The sequence below is a fragment of the Microtus oregoni genome, unplaced genomic scaffold (genome assembly GCF_018167655.1).
Source record: "Microtus oregoni isolate MIOR12 unplaced genomic scaffold, Mior012 000003F_ref0000135, whole genome shotgun sequence".
Classification (NCBI taxonomy): domain Eukaryota; kingdom Metazoa; phylum Chordata; class Mammalia; order Rodentia; family Cricetidae; genus Microtus; species Microtus oregoni.
This window is the reverse complement of record NW_024543062.1, coordinates 31,283,517-31,302,983: the sequence shown is the minus strand read 5'-3', so window position 1 is coordinate 31,302,983 and position 19,467 is coordinate 31,283,517. Positions and strand designations below refer to the sequence as shown.

Sequence of the window (19,467 nt, the reverse complement as noted above, 5' to 3'; positions counted from 1 at the left end):
AGATGATTGATAGAGACATAGATGACTGTGGTGGTTTGAAAAGAAATAGCTCCCAAAGGCAGTGTCACTACTAGGAGGTATGGCTTTGTGAGAGTAAGTATGGCCTTGTTGAAGGAAGTGTCACTGTGGGGGCGGGCTTTAAAGACTCATACATGCTCAAGCCATGCCCAGTGATACAGATCACTTCCTGTTGCCTGCAAGTCAAGATGTAGGACACTCGGTTACTTCTCCAGCACCTTGTCTGCCTGCACACCACCATGTCACACTGTGAGGACAAGGAACAAAACCTCTGAAAATGTAAGCCACCTAACTAAATGCCTTCCTTTTCAAAAGTTGCTGTGGTCATGGTGTCTCTTCACAGCAATACAAACCCTAACTGAGAGAATAGTAGAGAGATGAGTGATAAATCATGATGGATAGACACACAGAAAGATAAATGGCTGATAAACTGAGACATAGGTAATAGATGATAGACAAATGATAGATAGATAATAGACAGATGATCAATAGAGACATAGATAATAGATGATTGATGACAGATAAGTGGGTAGGTAAGTAGATAGATAGGTAGACGGACAGACAGACAGACTTTCAATGCTGGGGTAGAACCCCGCACCTTGCATGTGCTAGACAAGTCTTCTACCACTGAGACGCAGCCTCCCTAAGTTACTCGAGTTGTCCTTGAACTTGTTCTGTACTGAGGCTGGTCTTGAACTTCCAATTCTTCTGCCACACCCTCCCAAGTCACAGGAGTTTCAAGCTGCCCCGTGGTTAGTCCTATCCGGCTTCCTGAGCACTTGCCACCCCCTCAGTTCTTCACTAAAAGCTGCATGTGCCTCTTTGAACTGTCATAGCAACACTCCACCAGAAAAGGAAAATGAGGCACACAGAGGGCAGGGTGGAGTGGGTCCTGAGCCCCCCCCCCCCCAGGAAGCACTGAAAACCACAGCTTGGTTCCTAACTGCAAGCAATGGTGCCTCCCAAGGGACAGTCCAGCAGTGTCTATAGACAATCTGACTGTCACAGTGCGTGGCAGGGGTGCTAGTGGCATCAGCAGATCAACGCCAGGACGACCCACAACACACAGAGGGTACAGACCAACCTCACACACAGCACCCACAGTGCCGCAGCTAAGAATCTCTCCAACCTCACACACAGCACCCACAGTACCGAGGCTAGCACACACAGCATCCACAGTGCTGAGGCTAGGAATCTCTCCAGGGTGCCGTGAGAGGAGAGGGCCCAGCTGAAGGAGGCAGCATGCCGGAGGCTGGGACTCAGTTTACATCAGTGATTTATCCTGCCTGGCAGGGCTGGGGCAAGGAGCAACCAGTGGGGATGACTTAGTGGGTCTAGATAAAGCTGAGGAGCCTGAGTGGATGTTAGGGAGCCATATCAACTTCTGGAGACGCCATGCCTACTTCCTGGAGTGGGCCTGCAGAGATGGATATGTGATGGAAGAAGGTCATTGGTTAAGTAATAAAGAAACTGCTTGGCCTCATAGGTTAAAACATAGGTGGGAGGAGTAAACAGAACAGAATGCTGGGAGGAAGAGGAAGTGAGCTCAGAGGCCATGCTCCCCTCTCCCGGGCAGACGCCAAGAAGCAAGCTGCCAGGTCAGACATGCCGAATCTTTCCCGGTAAGACTGATACTACACAGATTATTAGAGATGTGTTGATCGGGATATGAGAATTAGCCTGTAAGGGCTAGAGTTAATGGGCCAAGCAGTGTTTAAAAAAATACAATTTGTGTGTTGTTATTTCTGGTGTAAAGCTAGCCGTGTGGGAGCCGGGCTGGATGAAAAGCAGGCCCGCAGCTCCATTCAACAGATATGGAGGTCATAAATGCCAGTAGTAGCCCCAGGGGGAGCTGGGCCCACTCACTCCGATCTTGCCCGTCTTGGCAGCCATCATGAGGGGAGAAAGGCCGTCATTGTTGAGCACAGTCTCCAGGTTGCTGTCAGGGAAGAGGCGGGAACACTTGAGAAGCAAGAGGTCATACATCTTGGTGACAAACTTGGTGTTCTCGCGGGTGTTGTCGGCAATGGCCACCAATGCGTGCAGCACTGTGTTGCCTCGCGAGTCCTGCCGCCTCATGTCTGCTTTCTTGTGCGGGTTCTCCGTTAAGTAGTTGACAATGTGTGGCTGGTTGGTGCAGGCTGCCAGGGACAAGGGCAGCTCTCCTGGGGCCAAGGAAACTGGGGGTCAATACAGGGGACCACGCTAGGGATGGGGACAGATGCCACCACCTGCTCCACACAACTGTGTGGGCCTGGGGCTTCTCATGGTGGCTGCAGGAGAGGCAGGGGTTGGCTATCTGGGGACATGGCCCGTGCAATCTGGAAGCTATGTGGACTCCTGGTGGCAGGATTTTTGTGGAATTTTGGCTCTGAGTCCCTTGTCATGTGTGGCGTTAGCAGGGTGATGTTCAGAGTATTTCATTGGTTTAATTGTGGCAACAAGCTGGCAGTATGGACTGTGACATCCCACTCGTCGTATGGTGTTAGTCAGACCAAAAGATACTTGCATATTAGGGTGCTGGTGCTGACAGTCCGCCACAGTCCTACAGCTATGGACGGGAAAACTGAGTTTCATGCAGTTAGTCATGTGCCCAGGGGGAAGCAAGGTGAGGATTTGAACCCAGGTCCTGTCTGAACCCTCTGCAGAGTTCCCACTCTGAGGCATGGCCTGGGGGATGTATACCACAGGGTGGGCCAGGACCTGTGGTAGCTCAGCTCTGAGTGTGTGGAGAGTCACCAGGGCTGCAGACACCAACCTGTCCCTAGTCTCCCACCCTTAGTCTCCACTGCTCACCAAAGTAGAAGTAGCCACCCTCATCCTTGGGCTGGAAGAAGCGCCCTCGGGCCTGGGCATGCACGTCGGCTCCCTGGGCCACCAGCAGCTCCACGTAGTGTTTGCAACGCCGTTCAATAGCGATATGCAGGGAGGTCTGACCTGGGGAGAAAGGAAGCCAGGCTCTGGCATGGCAGGGGTCCAGCCACGCCTGCTGAGGGCTACAGAGTGGACTACCAGGTGTGGAAACTGGGCTAGGGACCTCAAGGCCAAGCCTTGGCCAGCAATCACGGAAAGGCTGTCGTGGGATTTGGGGTGCATGACGGCCAGTGCTTGCTGTATGCTAAAGCAGACTTTTAGGATCACAGGAAAAATGATTTCTGGGCGCCAAGGGCAAAAACTCAGAGACACAGACTCTAATCCCGGAGGGCGCGATGCCCTCTGAGCCTCAGAATTTTGACTGCTCGCTGTAAGATGCACGATCTTTGTGGGTTCTATCAGAGTCCAGCAGGAACGTGAGCTTCTCGAGGGCCACTGATGGTGTACACCGCCTGGGAAAGATGCCCATGGCATAGTGGGGGGAAAAAGGAATGCCCACCCAGCCACTGGGTTAGCCAAATAAACCCTGGAGGTCAGAGCAAGGTTAGCTGGCCCGCTTACCCCGGCACCCATGAACTTCACAGACTTTGCTGATATTTTGCAATCTTAGTAAATGTCAGCTTTTGTTCCTAGGCTCTCCGAATTGGGGAGCAGGGAACTTATGCACATGACACTTTTGCCTCCTGGAACCTCTGGCTCAACATGGTGTGCTGTGGAGCCTCCAGTGGCCTAGGTGTCCAACTCCACAGCCTCTAGGGTTCAGTTTCCTAGGTCATGGGCATCAGATAGCAATGGGGTACTGCATCCCGGAGACTCAGACTCTCGCAATCCCTCAATTTGAAATTCAGAATAGCGAAGGGCAAGGGGCTGGCTGCTGCCCCTCACTCGTCATTCCCTTGTCCGTTCAGTGACCCACCTCGGTAGTAGATGTCCCTGAAGGGCGAGTTGATGAACTCGCGCATGTTGCCGGTCCGCTCTGCGATGTCCAGCAACACTGGGATGGTGTCATTGCGGCCATTGCTCAGGTTCAGCAGCGCCTTGGGCAGGCAGGTCTTCCCCGTGGATGGCTCTGGGGGTAGAGGGGCAGGAAATGGCTCAGAGCCCGGCTGTGAATCTAGGGCAGCGGCAGGATCCTGGGCCTAGCTATCCCATGTCTCTGAGATGCCTTCTGCCTGCTTGATGAGGACACAGTGCCCATCTCTCATGGCACTCAGGTGCCCATGAACTTACAGAAATAGATACACACTGACATAGAGGAGGCCACAGCCTATAGACTGGCGTGTACTTAATATTATTTGGGGAGATTTCTCTTTGACGCAGGGTCTCATTATGAAGCCCAGGCTGGTCTTGAACACTCCATCTTGCCTCAGCTTCCAGAGTGCTGGATTACAGGTGTGTGCCACTATACCCTGCACTTGAGGGAAGTTTTTAATTTTTTTATATCATGCATATGGGTGTGCTGCCTGCATGTATGTCTGTGCACCATGTACATGCAGTGCCCATGGATGGTCGAAGCGGGCATCAGAGTTCCTAAAACTGAAGTTACAGATGGTTGTGAGGCACCATGTGGGTGCTGGGAACTGAACCCAGGTCCTTGGCAAGAGCAGCAAATGCTCTAACCACTGAGCCATCTCTCCAGTCCACAGAAGGAATGTTGGAAAGGGCATTGAAAATAGAGAGCTAAAGACCAACCAGGTGCAGGTGGTGGTGGCGCACGCCTTTAATCCCAGCACTTGAGAGGCAGAGGCAGGCGGATCTCTGTGAGTTCGAGACCAGCCTGGTCTACAAGAGCTAGTTCCAGGACAGGCTCCAAAACCACAGAGAAACCCTGTCTCGAAAAAAAAAAAAAAAAAGACCAACCAGGTGGGGATACAGAGACACTCCGCGCATGTAGGAGTGTGTGTGTATGTTAAAAAAAGGTCAGCCATCCATCTTTTTGTTGGTTTTTGTTATTGTTTTTTTTTATTTTTATTTTTTTTTAATTTATTTATTTATTAAGGATTTCTGCCTCCTCCCCGCAACCGCTTCCCATTTCCCTCCCCCTCCCCCGATCAAGTCCCCCTCCCTCATCTGCTCGAAGAGCAATCAGGGTTCCCTGACCTGTGGGAAGCCCAAGGACTGCCTACCTCTATCCAGGTCTCGTAAGGTGAGCATCCAAACTGCCTAGGCTCCCACAAAGCCAGTACGTGCAGTAGGATCAAAACCCACTGCGACTGTTCTTGAGTTCTCAGTATTCCTCATTGTCCGCTATGTTCAGCTATTCTGGATTTATTCCATGCTTTTTCAGACCTAGGCCAGCTGGCCTTGGTGAGTTCCCGATAGAACATCCCCATTGTCTCAGTGTGTGGGTGCACCCCTCGTGGTCCTGAGTTCCTTGCTCGTGCTCCGTCTCCTTCTGCTCCTGATTTGGACCTTGAGATTTCTGTCCGGTGCTCCCATGTGGGTCTCTGTCTCTGTCTCCTTGAGGCAGGGCCTCACTATATAGCTCAGGCTATCCTGGAACTCACTACATAGAACAGGCTGGCTTTGAACTGAGAGATCTGCCTGCCTCAGCCTCCTGAGGGCTGGGATTAAAGGCGTGAGTCACCATGCCCAGCTCCAACCATCCAGCTTCACCACGGGACCCAGCAGAGCCTATCTCCATCCCTCTATTTCCCTCCCCCTTCATTTCTAAGTATACATGTACTCACACCTGCACTGTGGGCAGAGGTCGGCACTGGGTGCTCACACCTGCACCGTGGCCAGAGGTCGGCACTGGGTGCTCCCACCTGCACTGTGGCCAGAGGTCGGCACTGGGTGCTCACACGTGCACTGTGGCCAGAGGTCGGCACTGGGTGCTCACACGTGCACTGTGGCCAGAGGTCGGCACTGGGTGCTCACACCTGCATGGTGACCAGAGGTCGGCACTGGGTGCTCCCACCTGCATGGTGGCCAGAGGTCGGCACTGAGTGCTCACACCTACATGGTGGCCAGAGGTCGGCACTGAGTGCTCACACCTGCACGGTGACCAGAGGTCGGCATTGGGTGCTCCCTTCATCACTCTCTCCCACTTCTGAGGCAGGGTCTCTCACTGGATCAGGAAAATCTGCCCGTTTCCCCCTCCCCAGAGCTGGGATCCCAAATGTGCCATCTTGCCTGGCTCTTTCTGTGGATTCTGGAGATCTGAACCCAGGCTCTTGTGTTTGCACAGCAGGTACTTACACTACCGAGTGTCTCCCCTTGAATAAGCTCTGAAAGCAGACATACCAAACAGCACGTGCCCACCCGTGGGTTTCCTGTCCCACAGAGCATTTACACTAGTGTCCTAGAGGGAAGGGAAGAGCCACAATGCTCCCAAAAGTGTGGATGGAATATGCAGAGGATGTGACATCTTAAGTGGGATGGAATGTCTGGGGGGTCCCACAGATGCAGTTAGTGTAAACGTTTTCCGTAACTGTCCAACTTCTTTGGGGGGTCAGTCTGCCAGGTGCCTGTCACCTCCCGCTGCATCACCAACACCCTATTCCAAGTTTCTATCCCTCACTTGATGTGTTTGGCTATAGGAACTAGCATCTTTCTCCAGACAATCATAAAAAGCAAATCCCCCCCCCCTACCACCAATCAGGCCTGGAAAATGGATTCAAGATGTGACAACATGGGATGAGGGCCAGCTCTGCAGGCTGGCACCTCAGAGTGGAAGTCTTGGCTTCCCCTCTAGTTTGATGGCAATCAAAGGAACACCAATGAATCAACCAACATTGTGATGAGTAGGACCCTGGGTAGCAATGAGCCCTCCATACATAGCTATGCTGCACTAGGTCTCCTGTGGGAAAGAGTGTAGGACCACCTCCCCAGCTGCAGGAAGAGCTGGAAGCCTGGGAAACTTCCAGCCCGACCCCAGGACTGAGCTACCTGACAGCCTTTCTCTCCAGCTGCTCTCTCCTGTCACCTGGGCAGCTGACCCGGGATAACACCAGCTAGCTGTCTGTCAAATGCATCAGTGATTTGTTTCCCATGGGCATCCAGTAGGGGCTGCACTGAATGCTGGCCAAAGCCCTGGGGGCTGTGCAGATGTACCCCCAATCTCTGGCCTAAGGGTAGTGTCGATCCCCTGTTTTATCCATGGCAACCCAGGTCCCGCCCCAGCCCTAGAGTCCCAGTCTCTGAGAATGTTCCCATCCAGCCAAGATCCTCAGCACCTCCCTTCTCCCCACACCTGCCCCACTGTGTCTGTTTTACCTATTTTTTCACACCCTTTGACTGACTGTCATCTCTGTAACCATCACCAGAACCAGGCACTGCCTCTCACAAGCCCAAGATACTCCCCTGGTGTGACTGGCCTCTGAGGTCCTCCTTCACCCACTTGTCACCCCAGAGATCATGGTGGGCCACCGGGTCTTTGTACTGACCATCACTTCACTGCCCCCCACTCTGAAATGCTCCTCCCTCCCTTTACACAGCTGGTGCAACTCATTCAGACTTCGTTCAGGGGTTCACATCCTCCAGGAAACCCTCCTGGGTTTCCCCTCACTGGCTCTAATATTCCAGTACAACCTCTTGTAGAAACGTTTTTACGGTTTTAACCGGGTACTTATTTCTGTGGCTGTCCCACCTGGAAGCCTGAGAGGCACCTGAGACCAGGGCTGTTCTCTGCCTTGCTCCTAGGTTCCTCATTTCAGCCCCACCCTACCCCTAGCCCTCACCTCTCTCCCTGCATCAGCCCGGTGCCTGGTACTTCATCGGTGCCCGATGGCATCTTGTTGAATCACTAAGAACCCTCTAAAGGGGCCACCCAGGCACCTCGAGTAATCCCACATCACAGCCGGCACAAGGGCAATGGAGAACCAGGTCCTAGGCCTGGGCTTCCACACGCTCCTCCTGTGGTTATGGAGAATCTGAGTCTAAGCCCTGCTAGAGAAGAAGCAATTCCTCAGCTGACCACCAGGTGGACGTCTCTGGCTATGGCGCCTGCTGGAGCCAGGGACCTTAAATTGCCCATTGACAAACAGGAGATTGTGAAACTACCCAAATTGGGGGCAGGGCGTGGGAACAGAGATTCCACCCTGAAAATCGGATGAGCTCATCAACCTCCAGCCAGAAAAACACGCAGAGGAGGAGCCAGGTTTTGTGACGCCTGAAGCTTGAACAATCTGGGGGTGCTGCTGTGGACCATGAATGATGAATACAAAAGCCAGTACCAAAAGCCTAGACAGAGTTTGTTCTTAGTAAGAGAGCCCTAAAGCTCTGCTGGTGTCCCCTGTCCTCAACACTACAACCTCAGGCCCAGCCAAGGCCCCACCCAAATCCACACTGATACTGTCTAGGGGTTTCAATCTGGGCTAAGAGTCCCCCACCTCAGTCCCAAGCCCAGAAGAAGCCAGTATCTTGGTGGACCAGCTCCTTGGGACTCTGTCCTGCCCAAAGCCCTGGACAGTGGCCTTGCACCAGATCTGTTCACTAGAACATTCCCTTTGCCTGACGTGTGGGGTGCACAGGAGAGGAATATGTGACCGACAGGTGCCATCAACATACTCTGTGGCCTCTCACAACTCCAAGCCGGCATGCACCACAGGATCGGGCATCACTGTACTTTGTAGAACCCAGTAGTTCTCAAAAAATGGGCACAGAGATTTGGAAGAACCCAGTAGTTCTCAATGGACGGACACAAAAATCTGGAAGGAATTGTAACCTTGTAAGAATCAGGTCCCGGGGATGGAGAGATGCCATAGCAGTTAAGAGCATTGGCAACTCTTCCAGAGATCCTAAGTTCAATTCCCAGCAACCACATTGTGACTCAGAACTGTCTATAATGGGATCTGAAGCCCTCTTCTGGCCTGCAGGTATACATGCAGATAGCACACCATATACATAAAATACATGTTTTAAAAAGATTAAAAGAAGAAACCTGTCTTGAAAAATATAGTAAAATAAATAATTTATTTAAAAAATCAGATTACTACTCTGTGAGCTCAAGACTAGCCTGATCTATACAGGGAGTTCCAGGACAGTCAGAGCTGTTACTCAGAGAAACCCTGTCTCAAAATCGCCTCCCCCCCCCAAAAAAATCAGGTTGATAAAAGCAAATTACAACAGTAAAAGAGAAAGAAAAAGAAAGGAAGGAAGGAAGGAAGGAAGGAAAGAAAGAAGAGAAAGAAAAAGAAGGAAAGAAAGAAAGGAAGGAAGGAAGGAAGGAAGGAAAGAACAGAAAGGAAAGAAAGAAAAAAAGAAAGAACGAACAGCCTGAAGAACTCTGGGGAAAGTGACCCCCAGCCTTGGTCATCTGCTTTGGCACCGAGCTTACTCTGAAGTATCAAAAAACAAAGGGTGTCTCTGGTGACCACCTCCCCAAACTTTCTCAGACTTGAGTTATAGGCCAACCAGGTCAGATTTGCTGAGGCAGGCAGTGCTTTGGGGCAAGGACCACACTGTGCACCGACTTGTGCGGTCCTCTGGCCAGCCCTCTCTAGTGACCTTGTACCCGCACATGGTGGCAGCTGGTCACGTGCCTGGTTACAGGTGAGGCCAGGGCAGCTCGCAGAGACATGCGGTCCACAGGGATCTGAGGGTAGATAGGACAAATGGACCCTGCAGAGGGAAAGTTGGGCGGCGGGATAGCCCAGGGAGTCAGGTCGGAAGGGGCTTGCAAGGGTGAGGCAGATCTCTAGATGTATAAGCAGGAACCCCAACCTACCACCCTACTTAGCCCTGGGGGAAGGGGATCCTGGTTGCCTGTGTTTAGCACTGTCAGCCGTGTCATGGAGAAGCCACAGCACCATGTTTAGTGTTAGAAGTGTGTGAGAGCCGGGCGGTGGTGGCGCACGCCTTTAATCCCAGCACTTGGGAGGCAGAGGCAGGCGGATCTCTGTGAGTTCGAGGCCAGCCTGGTCTACAAGAGCTAGTTCCAGGACAGGCTCCAAAACCACAGTGAAACCCTGTCTCGAAAAACTAAAAAAAAAAAAAAAAAAAAAAAAGAAGTGTGTGAGAGTCCCCATGGTTAAACTCGGTAAACATTCTTCTACAGGAATGAATATTCGTGGTGGTCAAGACCCAGAGAGGTTTGGTCAAGAGGTAAAGGATGTACCCAGCCTCTGCCCGATGATCTACTGATGTGTTTACCCAGACTCTGCCCGATGATCTACTGATGTTTGGGGTCCAAAGAGAGCTGCAAAAGGGGAAAGGCATTGCACAAAGCCGTGCAGATACCCCTTCTACCCTCCCACATGCTATGCCCACCAGGGCAGCTCACCCCGGAACTCCTCATCAGTCAGGCGCTTCTTGTGGGTCAGTAAGAAAGAAAGCAGTCCATCCAGGTCTGCAGTGGAGCCCCGGGACACGATGTCAAAGAGTATGGGCCGGTTGAAGACTTTGAGGATGGGGGGTGGTTGGGGTGCAGGAGCCTTAGGGCTCTGTGGCTGCTTCCTAGAGGAAGGAGAAAGAAGGAAACCAGGAGCTTATCCTCTGCCTGCCCTGCCTCCTCCTTACAGAGCCAGAGGCTGGGGGAAGATGAAACCCAAGGGGAAGACCAAACTGAAGAACCATATAGAATGCTTTATCCGAGAAAGGATAAGCTGGCCTACCGTGTCTTGGGTGGAAAAACAGAAGGAAAATCAGACAAGCCTGCTCATCCTGCTTCCCACCCATCTACCCACCCTTTCTCCCTCCATCTAACCACTAATCATCCATCTATCCACTCACCCCTCTACCTATCCATCCACCCATCCACCCACCCACCCATCCACCCACCCATCCATCCATCCACCCTCCCATCCACCTATCCATCCATCCATCCACCCACCCATCCATCCACCTATCCATCCACCCATACATCCATCCATCTATCCATCCATCCGCTCATCTAGCATCCCATCTATCCTACCTCACCACCTGTCTACCATCTACCTCTCCTCCCACATTCCCACTCGCCTTTCCCTCCACCTACTCATCCATCCGTCATTTATTGAATATTGAACACTGTGGGGGGTGAGGGGGAGAGAGAGGAGAGAGGGGAGAGAGGGAGAGAGAGAGAAAAGGAGAGGGACGGGAAGAAGGAAGGAGGGCTTGATCTTGAATCTCATGCCTTCACCCTTGTGTGCTGGGACCGCAGGCGTGTGCCGCCATGCATGGTTTCTGTAGGGCTGGGGATGGAAACATGCAAGGCTGGCACTCTACCACCTGTACCTACTGCCTGGCCCTTGAGGAACACTGTCTATGGTACATACAGACAGGAAGAAAGCAGGGAAGGAACAAAGTAAAAGAGAAGGAGTGCATCTCCTCCTCACTCACTCACTCACGTCATCACCTCAGGGGCTTAGTCCAGCGCCCACGACACAGTAAACACGCAATCCATGTTAGCTACAGCCACCCTCGTTCCTGAGGGCCGTGTGTCTGACTGAGCTACAGAGGCAGGCAGAAGGATGATAAGACCCAGAGAGGGCTAAGGAAAATGAAGAGACACTCATTTAGTCATTCAGCAAACATTAAATGGGCAATGGTTGTACGCTCAGTTCTGGGAGAGAAAGGGCTAGCCTGGACACTAAGAGGACAGAGAGCCTTGCTCTGCTGTGTTGCCATCCAGCCCAACCCTGAACGAATGGGATGCAACAGAGAGAACACGAACAAGACAGAGGGGAAAAGATGGAAGCAGAGGGCCAGAAAGGGAGAAGAGAAAGGCAGCTAGAAGAGGCAGGCCTGGGCTAGGCAGTCTCTCCCCTTCAATTCTCTGCTCAGGGCCCAAAGGAGCCATGAGCAAGGGGTGCTAGTCATGGACTTTGGACCTTATGAAGTGCAGCCTTGTCTACAGACCAGGACCGGGGCATCCTCCTAGCCGTGTGGGTATGTTATCTAGATGCCACCTTTCTGAGAAGTCTTCTAGAACCACCTCTCCTGTCCCTGCCCAACCTTAGCACCTCCCATCTAGAACCATGTATTTTCAAGTTTCTTCACCTACCATTGCCCCACCCACCCTGAAGTTGACGGTGCTTCTGAGTTAGGCGCTGAATCTGGTCTGACTCACTGCAGGAGCTTGGGATCAATCAATTCCACTTCTGGTGCTCAAGAAACACCAGAGAGTCCACGGATACTAAGAGCCAGCTCTCGGCTGTGCAAAGATGGAGAAGGCGAGCATGGCAGCCAGTCTTTCGTCAGCAAGGGCTAGAGGACCCCAGCTCCAGGCCTCTCTAGACTTCAGAGGGGCACTCACGGATACACATGGAGGCCCTGAGGGGTTTCCAGGAAGGAAAAGGGCTGATGTCCAATCCTGGGTCAAGCCTGGGGAAATGTCTGCTAAGAGCCTAAAGGTCGGGGACAGAGGGCTTCCACACCAGCTGGGGATGGATGATGGGCAGATGGGAATGAACGGGAAGGTGGATGTATGAATGAGTGGAAAACGGAGCTGGGTGAGCGAGCTGGTGGTTTGCAAAGAGGAAGATGGAGGAGGGGAGAAGAAGCAGGCAGCCATCAAACGTTTAGTGAAAGACTGTGGAGTGGTGCCACACACCTGTAACCCTGAGTCAAGAGGCCGAGACAAGAGAACCGTGAGAAAGGCAAGTCGGAGCTGCATACGACGGCGTGTCTCAAAAAAGAAAAAGAAAGATGAAAAAAAAAAGACACATGTAATGAAGCCAGGCAGTAGTAGCGCACGCCTTTAATCCCAGCACTCGGGAGGCAGAAACAGGCAGATCTCTGTGAGTTTGAGGCCAGCCTGGTCTACAGAGTGAGTTCCAGGACAGACGTTTAACCTACACAGATAAACCCTGTCTCGAAAAAAAAAAAACTAAAAACCAACGAACCAAACAAAAGAAATGTAATGAATGAATGATTTCTTCTGAAGTGGCGGCTGGATGGCTGGAGGTCCTAGAGACATTCTGAAGTGAATGGCGGATGGACAGGAAACTGGGTGTGCGTATGGACAAACAGATTGATGACGAGAGGGATGTATTTGGATGGGTGGATTATAGGAGTGTAGACTGGACAAGCAGGGCACGGGCACTTGGATGGGTGGATTATAGGTGCGCAGACTGGACAAGCAGGGGACGGGCACTTGGATGACAGTGAAGCAGAAAATGGCTGCGTGGGTGGACAGACCTGTTGATACATACGTGAGTAACAATGAACAAGTACACTATTGGGTGTGGAGAGTGGACAGACAAGTGGACAGATGGGTTGGTGGATGAAAAGGCTAATGAAATATAGGGTATGGTGGCCAAGTCTTCAATCCCAGCACACGGGAGGCAGAGGCAGGAGGATCTCTGAGAGTTCAAAGGCAGCTTGGTCTACTTGTAAAGCCAGAGTTACATTAGAAAAAAGAGAGAGAGAGAGAGAGAGAGAGAGAGAGAGAGAGAGAGAAGAGGAGAGGAGAGGAGAAGAGAAAGAGAGAGAGAGAGAGAGAGAGTTGTGAAGATAGGCATCGGTAGTTCTATAAGGGAGTAGATAAATGTATGTTTATACGGACAGGCGGACAGATGGAGAAACGGTGGACAGGTAGAAGGATAAATAGATGAGGAAAGGGTGGATTGGTGAGTGGGTAGTGGAGAGGGGGTAGAAAGACAAATGACAGATGTGCCCGTGTATGGATGGAGGATGGATGAACAAAGAAACAGAGAGATGGGCAAACAGATGCATGGGGAGTGATGGAGGGAGGGATAAGTGGGTGGAAGGGTGGATGGATGGATGGACGGGTGGGTGGATGGGTGGGTGGGTGGGTGGATGGATGGATGGGTGGACAGATAGGTGGATGGATAGACAGACAGACAGCGGGTGGGTGGGTGGATGGGTGGACGGACAGTGGGTGGACAGATGGATGGATGGGTGGGTGGGTAGGTGGTTGGATGCATGCATGCATGGGTAGGTGGACAGATGGGTGGGTAGGTGGGTGGGTGATTGATTCAGTACAAAGGAGACTTCCCACCAGATAGCCAGGAATACTCACTCTATGGCCTTCCTCCTCCACCTCTTGTTGTCACTGGGGTGGTGACGATAAGTGCCGTAGTCGAACAAGGAGTCCATGGGTGCTTTCTTGGGCCCGGGTACTACTGAGGACTCATACAGGGTGGACTCCAACAGGTCAATGGGGTTGGGAACCCCCTTGCGGAAAGCACCTTGGAACTTCATACGCAGGTTCGGACGCCCATCACCGGGGCCAGCAGGGCGGCTAGCATCAGTTGGTGAGAGCGAAGAGGAGCCTTCCTCCCCCTCAAACAGATTGGCCAGGGAAGAGAGGGGGAAGGCCTCCCCACCAGAGGTGCCACTCTCATCTCCAGGGGGCTCAGTCACCTCCCCAGGTGCCACACGGGGGCTGTCACCAGGATCCGCCATGCTGCTCCCAGATCTGTTTCACTGTTAAGCCTGCAGGGGACAAAGGGGGTCAGGCAAAGCCCAGCCAGTAGTGGAGGTCCAGGAAGCCCCCTCCCACGTGGGCAAACAGCACTGCTGCCAGTTGCTTCAAAGCCACTGTTGTAATGACAGGGGCTGAGGTGGCCACTCCCAGATGTGGTCAGCGGCCAGCCCCAGGCAGGAGCCATAACAGGGGCCTCTTTGAGTTTCTAGAGACATGCATCGGCCTCCAGCTCAGTTATCCTAGACACTAGCTGGATAAGAAGGGCTAAGAGTCACTTCAGAGCCTGGATATTGACCCCTTTGGCCCATGTGACACTAAACCAATCAGCATTTCACAGCCTCAGTTTCCTCATCTATGAGCTGGGGGACACAAGCTTCACAGGCAAGCAGAGAAGACGTGGGACAGTGCCCTGCGTGCCTAGAACTGCCGCCTTGGTCAGTAGGTGCTCTGAGGAGCCATGTGGACCTACTGCACAGGGCAGTGGTCCCCACAGCCCCTCCAGCATTGTGACTCCTCCTATGGGTCTGTATTGGAGGCTCCCAGATTTAAATTGAGGTTGGGGCTAAGTAATGCTCCTCCCCTCAGCCTGACTGGCTCCTGCCCACCTGTGTACCCAACTGTCCCCTCCTCTGAGAAGTCTGCCCTTAGACATGTGCTCTCTCTCTCTCTTCCTTTCTTTCCTAGATTAACTGCCAGGCCGTGGTACCCAGGCAGGGAACAGACCCATCCTGAGTCTCCACAGGATGAAAGACCAGAGACAAAGGTGTCCTTTGTGCCCATTTCTCAAATGAAGAAACTGAGGCTTCCACGGTGCAGACACATGGCTTGTGAAGACAAGACTTTCCAATTCTCAGGCCCAGTGTGACTCACTTAGAGCCAGCAGGTCAGGGCTCCCTACAGCTAGGCCCTGGGTATCCTAGAATCTTTTTCTTGCCAGTTGAGTACACACAGGAGTTGGTGTGTGTGTGTCCTTAGACCCCACACTAAGAAGGGCAACAAACTGATGCCCATCATGTTTGCTTTGCAACTGCCAGGAGAGGCTGCCCAGGTGGGAACATGGCAAGGGGCCTCCTGTGTGGCCAAAGCCAGGCACGTAGAGGGGAGGAATGTCTGGCAGGGGCAGGCTTCTCTCTTGACGCCAGCAGGAAGAGAGAAGCTGGACTTTGGATTCACACAGGCTTGATTCTAATGTCAGCTGTGCTGTTTGCCCAGAGTGTGCCCGTGGGCAGGTCACTGGAGGGCCAGAGCCTCAGTGTTCCCCTCTGGATAATGGGTACAATGGCAGCTTCTTCAGACCTACAGCAGGAGGAATGAGGCCAAGTCTAGTCGGCTTTCTCTCTCTGGGCCTTGGTTTCTCACTTGTAAAACTAGGGTAACCACACTTCCTCCTGGGGTCTCCCATGTATGTGAAGCATCTTTCAGAGCTAGGCCTCTGAGGCCACAGGTCCTGTCTATCTGCCATCATCTCCCTGTGATGAGGCCTTGTGACTTTGGTCTCTGCACTAGGTGAGGACATGGCGGGGGAGGGGTGTTAAGGGGACAGCTGCTGAAAGTCAGGGGAGAAGCAACGCCAGCCATGTGCCATCAACCATCAACATTACTGATCATTACACCCCTGGCCAGGGCAGCCCTGTGACCATGCCCAAGTCCCACCAAGAAGCTGACACCAAGTCTCATCTCTTCCTCTACAGAGCCCCAGCTGGACAGCATCCAAGTTCCTGGGGGGACCCCAAGTCAGGACACCTGGAGTCAGCCAGCCCTGGTCCAGTCACATGATGTTGGCATGTACACAAAGATCATGATTAGCTCAGATCACCTTGAGATAATTCCAAAATCTACCATCGTCATTGGGAATACAGAGTCTAAGTGACTCCCACACTTGCCCCCATCCAAGCCTCCTGGAATGGCAGACCAGGGACATGGGGCTATGTTCAGTGACACGTGGTTGTCCTCCTGTACAGGGGAGTGAGCCACGGACATCTACTGGGTCAAAGGATGCCATGAACCCTCATTCAGTGCCCAGGGCAACACTGCAAAAGAGCCAGCCCCCAAAGCCAACAGGGCGGAGGCTGAGGAACGGTACCCCGTAGGGGGACACTGTTATAATTATCCTGTTACGGACGAGGAAACACACTGAGGTTCAGAGACATGAAGTAAGTTGCCTGAGGCCACATAGGTTAGTGGCAAAGCCAAGATCTCTGAAAGTGGGTTGCAGAACTCTGCTTCCTCAGCCCCTGAGTTTACCTGAAGAACAGAAGGAGGGTCCAATAACATGGCCGTAGAGCTTCCTGGACACTCAGGGAGGGAGGGCTTATCACCCTCTAATCCCCCTGAGCCTCACACTCTCTACCTGTGGAAGGGAGGTGTAGGCTGTGACAGGAAGTAGGCCATATGTGGTCCAGGACACCCACCACACTGATGTTGTCGCTCCTTGTATCAGGATGTTGTCAGGATGTGACACAGTCCCGGCTGTATTTCCCATCCCCCCCCCTTCTCCATTGTGGCCCCCCTGGGAAAGTTGGCCACGCCCCTCCAGCATCTCCCTCACTCAAACCCCCAGGACCCTGATAAACATAACTTTTCTCATTTTATGGCTGAGGAAAAGAAGGCCACCCAGGGAGCATATGACTTTGGAAAGGGTCCCTGAGAGGATCCTTCTCCCCTCAATCCTCAGTCACCCAGGATGACACAGACACACTCACACACACACACACTCACACACACACACACACACACACACACACATACAGCGCCTTCCTTCCCCTCATGCTGCTGGGTTCTTTCCAGGAAGAGTTCACTCCCTGTTCTAATTTGCCCTGAAGGCTGCTATTACACATTCCAAGCCTCTGCCAGCCAAGCAGGGAGGGCCCAGCAGCAGAGAGGAGGGAGTGGGGGGGGATGGGGGAGTGGGGGTGGGGCCTCTCTCCTATGTTCTGTTCCTTCCTCCATGTTTGCACACGTGCCATGCCGGGAACAGGCATAGGCCTTCTTCCCCTTCATGCCAGCATGGTTTGCTGATGTCCCTAACAGAGGGGATGTCTGCCATACATCTGGGACAGTGTGCACTCAAGGACAGGACAGACACCCTTACACAAGCAACCACTTACTCCTGCAGATTTCAGTCCCAATGTCCTTATTGTGTTTTTTTGTTAATCTACATATCAGTCAGACATGGTATGGCATATCTATAATCCCAGTATTTGGGAGGTGGATTGGGGGGTGGATGTCAAGAGTTCAAGGTCATCCTCTGCTACACAGTGAATTTAAGGACAAACCCTGTCTCAGATAAATGTAAGGAAAAAAAATCTATACATCAAAGCCAGGGTTGGTGATGCTCAAACTCAAGGCTAGCCTGGGGTACACAGTGATACCCCCTTCAACAATCTATGTGGCAAACTAGCATTCCCCGCCCCCCCCCACCCCCAAATGGCAGTTTCGACAGAATGGATTCAGCGAGGGTACAACTCTCAGGGCCCAGTGATAGTATCACAAGCCTGTCCACATGCTATAAAACCCTCCTGAACACCCACTGTGTGCCAGGCCTGTGTCTGATTGGGGATATCAATGTGAGCAGATTTGGTAGCAGTCCCTCTATGGGAACAACACACTAGACAGACCTGCAGAGATGGCCAGTGGTGTTGAAGGCCATATAGTCCACAGGTGCTCAGGAGTGGCCCAAGGAACCAGGCGGTGGTTGTGGGATCCAAGTGGATCCAGGTCCCAGCCAAGATCCCCCTACTTCCTGTCTGTGCACAGAGGCCGAGACATTGGGAACATGGCCCAAGATGATACGCTCTGCGGTCATGGCCCCTTGGACAGTGGGGCGTGGAGGAAGTGTGCAAACTGACATCATACTTTCTGAGGACTGGTTCTAGGCCCTAACTAAGAGGCTCGCGGTCTCTGGAGCCTTGGTTTCTGCACTAGCTCAACAGCAGAAATTACCAGGTGAGCTGGCACCTGACTGAAGAAGCGAAGAAGCTTCAAGAGACAGCAGGCTACACCAAGGATGCACGGTACTGAGATCCCAGGATGCAGTGTGGCCAGAGGGCTCCAGTGCCGCTGTCTTCTCTGCTCACACAGGGTGGAAGTGGGGGCCGGCTTCATCATCCCAGGGCTTTGCCTAGCCTTGTGGAAACCTTGGCACGAGTCTACCAGATGCCGACCTGATTATGTGAGCCGGGAAAGCAGCTTAAATCCGGGGGCAGGTTTGGGCGTGCTGGGCATCTCTGCTCCTGGGGATGGTGGCAGGGGGCTGCTTTCTCTTACGTCCTTCCTTTTGGATCAACACATTCCAAATGGACAACTGTTAGCTGCCACCTGCATGTACTGCTCTGGGAAAGACAAAAACGGATGAAGGACAGGAGCCCCTGGTGTGGGTGCAAAGGCTGGTGGCCTTTGTCTCAGCCATTTGTTTGCTGTGTCTGTCATGGCTCCTGCTCACTCTCAGCTCAACCTTTCCTATTTATTTCTTCTCCCTCCAGTGCTAGGGCAGGAGCCCAGGGCCTTGAATATCAAGGCGGTACTCATCCTGAGCCACCTCCAGCCCCCCAAGTCTCCTCTTGAAAGAACACAGGGTGGTGGTGCACGTCTTTAATCCCAGCACTCAGGAGGAAGAGGCCGGAGGGGATCTTTGTGAGTTCCAGGCCAGCCTGGTCCACACAGTGAGTTCCAGTTCTGCTTAGTGAAACCCTATCTCAAAAAGCATGAGGTGGAGGGAGGGGACTGCGGGAACAGCTGCTCTTCTAGGGGATCCAGGTTCAATTCCCAGCACCCCATAGCAGCTCACAACTGTAATTTCAGTCCCAGGGGATTAGCTGCCCTGTCTGGCCTCCATGGGCACTGGGCACACATGTGGTGGAACAGCTATACACACTAATATAAATAAAAGGGGTTTTTGTTGTTGTTTGGTTTTCCGAGACAGGGTTTCTCTGTATCCCTGGCTGTCCTGGAACTCACTTTATAGACCAGGCTGGCCTCAAACTCACAGAGTCGCCTGCCTCTGCCTCCCAGGTGCTGGGATTAAAGGCGTGCGCCCCCACCACCCAGCGAGAGAGGGGGAGAAGGAGAGAGTTTTAAAAATAAATAAAAGAGGGCTGGAGAGATGGCTCAGTGGTTAAGAGCACTGACTGCTCTTCCAGAGGTCCTGAGTTCAATTCCCAGCAACCACAAGGTGGCTCACAACCATCTGTAATGAGATCTGGTGCCCTCTTCTGACCTGCAGGTGTACACGCAGACAGAATATTGTATACATAATAAATATG

At 52.6% G+C, this 19,467-nt stretch overlaps 1 protein-coding gene across 1 annotated transcript in view; it reads right to left on the bottom strand.

Moving 5' to 3' along the window:
- Trpv4 (transient receptor potential cation channel subfamily V member 4) overlaps positions 1–19,467 on the bottom strand; it is a 37,337-nt gene that overhangs the window by 9,935 nt on the left and 7,935 nt on the right. The window contains exons 2-6 of the mRNA XM_041648701.1: positions 13,799–14,214; positions 10,118–10,290; positions 3,809–3,961; positions 2,815–2,955; positions 1,885–2,183 (exon numbers count right to left, since the gene is read on the bottom strand). Of these exons, the coding sequence (XP_041504635.1) occupies positions 1,885–2,183; positions 2,815–2,955; positions 3,809–3,961; positions 10,118–10,290; positions 13,799–14,184 (1,152 nt within the window). The 5' untranslated portion in view covers positions 14,185–14,214. The remainder of the gene's footprint in view (positions 1–1,884; positions 2,184–2,814; positions 2,956–3,808; positions 3,962–10,117; positions 10,291–13,798; positions 14,215–19,467) is intronic.